The sequence below is a fragment of the Perognathus longimembris genome, chromosome 5, assembly GCF_023159225.1.
Source record: "Perognathus longimembris pacificus isolate PPM17 chromosome 5, ASM2315922v1, whole genome shotgun sequence".
NCBI lineage: Eukaryota > Metazoa > Chordata > Mammalia > Rodentia > Heteromyidae > Perognathus > Perognathus longimembris.
The window spans coordinates 51,470,955-51,480,671 of NC_063165.1; the positions used below are offsets into that span (position 1 = coordinate 51,470,955).

Consider the following 9,717-nt stretch of genomic DNA (forward strand, 5'->3'; position numbering starts at 1 on the left):
TTCAAACCCCAGGTCAGGCCAACACACACACACACACACACAGCCCAGAGATGGGTGCAGACACAGCTGATAATGGGTCTGCAATTAGTGCTCTAACATCACCGGTGTTTATGTAGGTTGGCATTTTGGCTCACATTTACATTAGGATAAGTTCTCCCCTCTGGTCTGACACTTGGTATGTATTTAGTCATTCTTGCTGTTACACTGTTTTATCAATTGGGCCTAGAGATTTCAACATTGGTCCAATTATAAGTTTAGGTTATGATGACATAGATGCTTGACCATTTTAAAGAAAGGGATTTTTTTCAAGGTGCCCTTCAAGACGGGTGTGTTGCAATAAATATTTTTGTTTGCAAAACACATTTTCTGCTCAGGAGTTATTTCCTCAAGAGTTTTTTCCCAGGATAAGTGTTTTGCTTTAGGATATTCTAGCTCAATTTTCAGAATGTACTAATTATTTGTGCAAGTGAGTAATGTCAGAGGGAAAGGGATGTTCTCCCCCTCTCCCTTTCTTATTTTTTTTTGTTTTTTTTTACTAAATATTGCAGCTTATTAAGAGTATAAGACTTGAAGCAAAGAAAATCGTGTCTGTATACTTTTTGGGTATGTGCTGATTCTGGGGCTTGAATTCAGAACCTGGGCACTATCGCTGAGATTATATTTGCTCAAGGCAAATCACTTCAGCTACAGCTCCACTTCTGGCTTTCTTGGGTACTTAACTGGAGATAGAGTTTCATGGGCCTTTCCTGCCCAAGCTGGCTTTGAACCATAATACTCAGATCTCAGCCTCTGAATAGCTAGGATTACAGTCCTGAGCCACCAGTGCTCAACTTCCTTTCTCTTCTCTTCTTTTTTTTTTTTTTTAAATTGATTTACTTATTGTCAAAGTGATGTACAGAGGGGTTACAGTTTCATAATAAGGCAATGAGTGCATTTCTTATCAAACTTGTTACCTCCTCCCTCATTTTTCTCCCACCTTCACCCCTTCCCAGTCCCCCCAATTATACAGTTGGCTTACAGCATTTAGTTTTATAAAAATTGCTGTTGCATTGGTTTGCCTTTTACCCTTTGTCTCTCCTTCCCTTCTCTTCTTATAAGTTTACTAATCCTCCCAGGCATCGGAAGCTCATGCCTGTAATCCTAGCTATTCAGGAGGCTGAAATCTGAGGATTGTGGTTCAAAGCCATCCTGGGTAGAAAAGTCCATGAGACTGCTTTTTTTTTTTTTTTTTTTTGCCAGTCCTGGGGCTTGAACTCAGGGCCTGAGCACTATCCCTGGCTCCTGGCTTTTTTTTCTCTCTCAAGACTAGTACTCGACCACTTGAGCCACAGCACCATTGGCTTTTTCTATTTTTGTGGTACTAAGGAATCAAACCCAGGTCTTCATGTATGCGAGGCAACCACTCTACCACTAGGCCATGAGACTCCTATCTCCAATAAACTACTAAAAAAAAAAAAAAGCCGGAAGTGTCTCAAGTGGTAGAGGACTAGCCTTGCATAAAAGAAGGCCAGACAGCACCCAGGGTTCGAGCTCTAGGACCACCCAAAAAAAAAAAAGTATACCAATCCTGAAAGATTAGAGTTCCACTTATGGCCATATTTTAACAGCCCAATCTTCAATATTGGGGTTAGGACTTCAGTCTGTGAATACACAATTCAAAACAATGAAGTGAACTTGAATTTAAAGATAGGAGGTCAGGTGTTGAATATATATTAACCCCAGCTGTGTGCTTTGGAGTAACAAGTTCATTATCTTCTAAGCACCTCAACTCCTCTATTTGTAACATGGCCAATTTTGATGGGGTTTTTGAGGGGCTGAAATGAGATTGTTTCTGGAGAACACCTTGTAACTGGAATTCTAGGCCAGAGTACCTGCTCTGTGGGTTTCAGTAGGACAAGTCTGTGCATTTGCCCTAACACAACAAGTAAAGGGACAAGAGTTGGAGGGCAGAGAAAAATGATTTATTACAAGTCCTATGCATGCCATGAGAAGAGGGAAGGCAAGCACTTGAACCCATCTTCAGAACATAGACATGAGTTACCGTTTTACACAGAGGAAGAATTGAGACTGGGGTGAAGGGTGCATAATTAATCAGGCCAGGGCAGACAGAATGTGGCCTTCACCATTATCTCACACTCGGCTCTGTAAGGAGTTCCAAAGTTGTTAGCAACATTGTCACTTAAGGGGAGCAGTTGGACTCCCCTGAGATGACTTCCCCTGCTCCAGGGGTGCAGCCTCATCAGCCTTCGTAATGTCCTCACACAGCTACCCTATGAGCCTCTTGCTGCTCCTTGGGATTTATTTTGGCCCTGGACTAAAGATGTTATCCATCATTCCTGTCCTTTCTGCAATTTAAGATGACTATAGAAGAGAGAGGCTCAAAGCAAAGTAGATGCAAAATGGAGACTGGCTTTTTCTCGTTTTTATTTAATTTGTGGGCCCACGGAAGGAGTCAGTGTTTTTTAAAAGAATAAGGCTGTTGTTGTTTGCTGCTACCAGGACTTAAACTCAGGGCCTCAAACTCTCCTTTGGTTTTCTTCTTGGTTATTACTCTACCACTTGAGTCATGCCTTGAGCCCAGCTTTTTGCTGTTTATTTGTTTTTTTGGGGGTGGTCTTTTTGGAGATGGAATCTCACAGACCTTTCTACCTGCTAAACTCCCCAATTATCTAGGATTACAGGCATATGCCACTGGTACCTGGCTAGGAAAAGCAGTTTCTAAGGACCTGTTACCATTTGTTTGACTACAAATTTCTATATAACATTAATGCTTATTCATTACTATTTATCTTATATAATGTGAATTTAAATGAATTGTTTAATTCATGCTACCTTTGAGGGTTATCATTGTCTCTACAGGAATACCTAAAAAGGAAGCTTATTGGTAATCCATACCCACCACTTGCAGAAAGGTCACTAGGCAACTCTGACAAACAGCAGTGTGTGACATGGCTCAAGCATCACTTCTCACAGAGGCTGCAGAACAGGCTGAGGAAGCTGTTGATGAAATGAATGACCCCCAAGAGAAGCTGGAGGAGGCTGATGCCCAGCAGGACGGAGAAGAAGGACACGTGCCAAATGACAGCTTTAGGGGGCTCCAGACAGACAGAACTCCAGAGTGAATGGTCATACAAGTAATTCCTATTCCAAAAAGAGAAAGAAGTCAGGGGTGGAAAATCAAGTAAGAAAAGCCACCCAACCCACAAGCAACCCATTACAAAGTGGGGGCTGCTGGGCACCGGTGGTCCACATGTGTAATCTTAGCCACTCAGGAGGCCGAGTGGCTGCCATTTATAGGCAGCTTAGGGCAGGAAAGTCCATGAGATTCTTATCCCCAATTAACCACCATAAAACCGGAAGTGATGGGGCTGGGAATGTGGCCTAGTGGCAAGAGTGCTTGCCTCCTATACATGAAGCCCTGGGTTCGGTTCCCCAGCATCACCTATATAGAAAACGGCCAGAAGTGGCGCTGTGGCTCAAGTGGCAGAGTGCTAGCCTTGAGCAAAGAGAAGCCAGGGACAGTGCTCAGGCCCTGAGTCCAAGGCCCAGGACTGGCAAAAAAAAAAACAAAAAAAAAACAAGTGGCACTGTGACTCAAGTGATAGAGTGCTATCCTTTAGCTGAAGAGCTCAGGGACAGTGCCCAGGTCCAGAATTCAAGCCCCATGACTGACCAAAAAAAAAAAAGAGGATGGGAGGTTAGGGAAGAAGGGAAATCAGGAGGCCATCCCAACTCACATCGCAGAACTGGGCAATTTTTTTCGTCATCAGAGGTGTGAGATGCAAACTTTTGTGACCAAAAGAGTTTGTGCACCATCTGTGTGTCATTTTGTCTCTGAAGACTGTAAGTCTAGGTCTCCGCCCACATACCTGTTAGGCAAGTCTTTGAAAGGGTAGCCATATGTCCAGGCTTTTGTCTGATTGAAGGATGAGACATCAAACATGCAGAAAGGACCATCTTTCAATGCCACTCCAGCGGTGATAAAGGAAATCAAGGCTCCGAGCAAAGCCAGGACACTTGACAGCAGAGCAGTGAACATCTGTAGGGGCGGGAGGAAACAGAGCTGACACAGGCTGTGGTTAGGCAGCTTGCTGGGTAATCTGGATAAGTCTAATTCTTGTGACACCAGAAATTCTTCCACCTTGTCACAGAGAAGATGGATAATTTTACTAATATGGCGGAGGGGTGGGGAGGTGGCACCAATGCTGAGGCTTGAGGCCTGGGCACTGTCCCTTAGCTTTTTTGCCCAAAGATGGTACTCTACTACTTAAGCCACACCTCTACTTCTGGGTTGTGTTTTTGGCCAGTCCTGGGGCTTGACAGGGCCTGAGCATGTCCTTGAGCTTTCTTTGCTCAAGGATAGCACTTTACCATTTGAGCCATAGCTAGTTCCGGCCTTTTCTATTTATGTGGCACTGAGGAATCGAACCCAGGGCTTCATGCGTGCTAGGCAAGCACTCTACCACTAAGCCACATTCCCAGCCCCCACTTCTGGGGCTTTTTGATTAATTGGAGATGAGAGTCTTGAGGATTTTCCTGTATGGGTTGGTTTTGAAACTCATCCTCAGATCTCAGACTCTTGAGTAGCTAAGATTACAGCTGTGAGCCACCAGTGCCAAGCTAACAACATATTCTATATATTTTATTATATTTTTTTACAGTCCTGGGGCTTGAACTCAGTGCCTCGGCATTGTCCCTGAGCTTCTTTTGCTCAAGGCTAGCACTTTGCCATTTGAGCCACAGCACCACTTCCGGCTTTTTCTATTTATGTGGTACTGAGGAATCAAACCCAGGGCTTCATGTAAGCTAGGCAAGCCCTCTACCACTAAGCCACATCCCAGCCCCTCAATTATTTTTAACTTAATTTTATTATAAAGGTGATGTCAGAGGGGTTACAGTTACATAAGTAAGGTAGTGAGTACATTTCTTGTTGAGCATTGTTACCCCCTACCAACATATTCTTTAGATCATGACTAAGGTGGGTAGCTGATGAGGGTTCCCTGGATAGAGCCAAGAAATTGAAACCCTTTGTATAACTACTTAATAAATATTTTAAAAACTATAACTATTTACTAAAAATATAACTACTTGAATATTTTTTTTTGCCAGTCCTGGGGCTTGAACCCGGGGCCTGAGCACTGTCCCTGAGCCTCTTTTGCTCAAGGTAGCACTCTACCACTTGGGCCACAGCGCCACTTCTGGCTTTTTCTGTTTCTGTGGTGCTGAGGAATCAAATCCAGGGCTTCATGCATGCTAGGCAAGCATCCTACCACTAAGGCACATTCCCAGCCTGAGTATTTTTTTTTTTAATAAAGAAAGGGATCAGATGCTTACATTCCAGCAGGGTGCACTCATACTGAAGCAGCAACACCTCCAGCCCATCATGGAGACAAGGGCAGCTGCAGTGAGAACCTGGGGAGGAGAGAAGAATGTTCAGGAGACAATTGATGTTTGATGCTAAGATCACCCAGCCAGTGTGGCTATAGGCTATAATCCAGGAGCCCTTGACAAGAGCCCCAATCCTTTGGAGGGTCTGTGACTCAAGACCAGCTTGTTGGAATAGGTTATTTTTGTTTCGTTTTGTTTTAGAATCCGCTGGGCATCAGTAGTCTGGGCAGGAAAGTCCATGAGACTCATATCTCTAACTACTCAGAAAAAGCCACAAGTGGAGCTGTGGCTCAAGTGATAGAGCACTAGCCTTGAGTAAAAGAAGCTCAGGAAGAGGTGCCCAGGACCTGAGTTCAAGCCCCAAGACCAGCAGAGGAAAAGAAGGAAGAGGAAGAGGTAGAAGAGGAATCAAAACACTTTTCCCATACAACATCCTCCTCTGTGAGGGATATTTTGGGAACTCACACCCAAGGGACCCAAGACTCTTACCATGAGGCCTCCTCCCCAGAGTCCAGAGCCCAGCATGGCATGCCTACCGATGAGGCCCCTCAACAGGTAGCTCACATCCCAGTTAGGAAAGAGGAGTGCCACATTGGCACCAGCAGCAAACAGGGCTGCAGTCCCAAGGCTCAGTCCCAGGATACGGGAGCAGGTCCGGGAGCACGCCAGCATGCAGGGGAGCGACAGCATCTTGGAGCTGCTGGAAGAGTGAGGGTGAAGCACAGGATGGAGACACCTTGGAGCACAGCATGAGCTGAGGGACCGTTCCTGCCAGTCAGATCGAGGAGACCTGAGGAGCTTCCTAAACTCCATGCTCCTTATAAATCTGTTCTGGTGAATAAGCCTTCATTGCTCTACTTTCTGCCAATCCCCCATTCACACACACACACACACACACACACACACACACACACACACACACTTCATCACATTTTCTTTGTGTGGCCCTTACAGCCAGTGGTTCTTTTTATTTGGTTAAGAAGAAAAGAAAAAATAAATCAAGGTGTCATCATGATGTCCATTCTTTTTTTTTTTTTTTTGGCCAGTCCTGGGCCTTGGACTCAGGGCCTGAGCACTGTCCCTGGCTTCTTCCCGCTCAAGGCTAGCACTCTGCCACTTGAGCCACAGCGCCGCTTCTGGCCGTTTTCTGTATATGTGGTGCTGGGGAATCGAACCTAGGGCCTCGTGTATCCGAGGCAGGCACTCTTGCCACTAGGCTATATCCCCAGCCCATGATGTCCATTCTTGGTCCCTCTATTCAATGTTATCCTCATTGCCAATCCAGTGAAATAAAAGAAAAAAATGGCTTCTTAGCCTTTTGGCTAACAGCAGTTTCAGGATCTGTTCCTTTCTGCTTAATATCCTCTGTTTTCAAGCTGGTCTGCACTATATGGCAAGACTCTGTCTCAAACAAAAATAAATCCATGAAGATAGGACAGAGAAAAAGTAACATTGCCATTATTCACAGATATGACGAGCACACGTTGAAAATCCTAAGCGGCCAGGTGCCAATGTCACACTTAGAATACTGGCTACTCAGGAGATTGAGAACAGAGGATCACAGTTTGAGGCCAGCCCAGGCAGGAAGATCCATGAAACACTTATCTACAATTAAGCACCAGAAAAGCTGGAAATGGAACTGTGGCTCTGTTAGTAGAACACTAGCCTTGAGGAAATGAGCTCAGGGACAGCACCCAGGGCCTGAATTCAAGTCCCAGGACCAGGGGGAAAAAAATCCTAAGCAAACTGTCAAAAGCTATTAAAATATAAGTTTGTTTAGTCAAGGTCAAAGAAGAAAAATGTTCTGTTGTATTCCAATTTAGAAGTAATAACAAACTTAAACAGAAACATCACAGATATTATTTATGGTAGCATAAATAGAAAATATTAATGGATACCTATAACAAAATCTGCGTAAGACATGTATACTAGGAATTTCCAGGAAAAATAAAGAAGGCCTAGATAATTGAAAGGATATACCATGTTTCAAAAATAAAATACAAACAAGGCTGAACGTAGAGTTCAAGAGGCAAAGCACTTTCCTAGAAAGTGTGAGGGTTCAATCACAAAACATGAAAAAAAAATGAAAAAGCAAACAATATTCGCAATATATATTTTGGATTGTGAATACATGCACATCTGACAAAGGATTTATATCTAAAATACATAAATGTAAAAAGAAATTTGGTTTTAAATGGGAAATAATTCTAACAAATGCTTCGTTTTACATCACAAAAAGATAGATAGGTAAAAACTAAGAACAGATTTGTAACATCATTAACACAAGGAAATAAAAATTAAAACAAAAGCAGCAGGTGTAGGTGCATGGACTTGCAGGTCCCGCTATTTGGAAGGCTCCAACAGGAGGGCTAAGTGGCATAGTCAGTTCTCACTTGCATTGAAAGTTCTGTGCTAGGCCCTGTGGTTGGTTCCTTGGCCACAACCTCCCTGGACCCTTTCATCTCTGCTTACCTTGTGTGCTGACAAAAGTCCGGGTGGAAGACAAGGTGGAGAAGGCCTTCCTCTTCAAAGTGAGCCTCCTTTCCGGCAGCCCGGCCAAGACTCCTTGCAGCCAGACCTGTAGGCCCCTTTCAAGACACTCTTGAGGGGAAGCTATTTATAGGTAGAGATCACTGAGAATGTGTGCCCACATGCCACCACCCACAGGTCTCCATTAAGGAGCTTCCTGTCCCCAGAGCTCCCTCTCCTCATGAACCACCTTTTGCTCATTTTCATGTGACTTCAAGGGAAGAAGCAGGAGGTAGGAGCTCACTGTCTTCGTGAGTCACTGGGTGCTCCAGGAGGAACTCCTCACCCTTGGTTCTAGTACTGGAGCTTGAACTAAGGACCTCGGCTCTGTCCCTGAGCTTTTTGCTCAAGCTTTAGTCGAAGTATTGCTCTACCACTTGAGCCACAGATCTACTTCTGGATTTTTGGCAATAATTGGAGATAAGAGTCTCTTTTTTTCTGCTTTTCTTTCTTTTTGTCTTGTCTGTTCATTTATGTCTTTGGGAGTGTAAGGGGAGGCAAAGAAAAGGAGGCGACAAAGGGGAAACAAATGTAGCAATGGTACATACCAGACACAGTGTTGAAAATGAACTATATGACTTGTAGGTGAGGGCTGGGAATATGGCCTAGTGGTAGAGTGCTTGCCTTGCACGCATGAAGCCCTGGGTTCGATTCCTCAGCACCACATATATAGATAAAGCGGGAAGTGGCACTGTGTCCCAAGTGGTAGAGTGCTAGCCTTGAGCAAAAGGAAGCCAGGGACAGTGCTCAGAGTTCAAGCCCCAGGACTGGCAAAAAACAAACAAAAACAACGTGTAGGTGACTGGGAAAAACAAAGCAAGTAATGGGGTGACATTAACCAAAAGAAACTGTACTCTTTGTATGATTTATGTAACTGTAACCCCTCTCTTTTTAGTATTTTCAAATAAAAAATAGTTTAAAAGAAAAGGAATCTTATGGACTTTCCTACCAGCGCTGGCTTGGAACTGCAATTGTCAGATATCAGCCTCATGAGTAGCTACAATTACAGGCCTGAGCCACCAGCACTGGGATCACCCATGTCTCATTCCCCCTCCAGTCTTTGCTCCTACCTCCTCCCAGAATGCAGGCCCCTTGGCAGAGCTGCTGTTTCTTCTCAGTGAACCATGTTGCTGCCTGGCTCACACATCCTCAGCAAAGATTCTCCTGATTCCTCAGAGTCAGGTACATCTTTCTCTGTGTTCGCTTTGAATTTGTAAAATTCCCATTTCATGGAAAACAATAAAATGTACAAAAGATATTTGTAAAAGTTGGTGGATTTTCCCACGCATATCCAGACATATCCTTGCGCAGACCAAGACAACATCACCTCCAAATGCTCTCATAGCTCTATGCTGTCCCCTCTTGTCATGGTACCCAGTACCTAATGGTAACTGTCATTTTGGCTTTTATCACTGGCTTTTATCTTTTGCTCAAGGCTAGCACTCTGCCATTTGAGCCACAGCGCCACTTCCGGCTTTTTTTGTTTATGTGGTGCTGAGGTATCGAATCTAGGGCTTCATGTATGCAAGGCAAGCACACTACCCGCTAAGCCATAGTTGCAGCCCCAGAATAATCTTATTCATATCTTTTGTGTGTATGTGCTGGTGCTAGGGATTGAACTCAGGACCTAGGTGCTGTCCTTGAGAGTTTACTCAAATCTGATGCTCTGCCACTTGAGCCATAACTCTACTTCTGGCTTTTTTGGTGGGTGGAGAAAAGAGTCTCACAGTCTTTCCTGCTTAGGCTGGCTTTGTACCTCAATCCTCAGATCTCAGCCTTCTGAGAAGCTAGAAGTACAGA

General features: G+C 44.3%; 1 protein-coding gene across 1 annotated transcript; it reads right to left on the reverse strand.

Annotated features, from left to right (window-relative positions):
- Positions 1-2,960: 2,960 nt before the first annotated feature.
- On the reverse strand, positions 2,961-6,159 carry Tm4sf19 (transmembrane 4 L six family member 19). The gene is made up of 4 exons (XM_048346866.1): positions 5,878-6,159; positions 5,335-5,412; positions 3,870-4,039; positions 2,961-3,141 (listed from the first exon to the last, which is right to left on the reverse strand). The coding sequence occupies exons 1-4, from the start codon at positions 6,076-6,078 to the stop codon at positions 2,961-2,963; spliced, it is 630 nt and encodes a 209-aa protein (XP_048202823.1). The 5' UTR covers positions 6,079-6,159.
- Between the last annotated feature and the right edge of the window lie 3,558 nt (positions 6,160-9,717).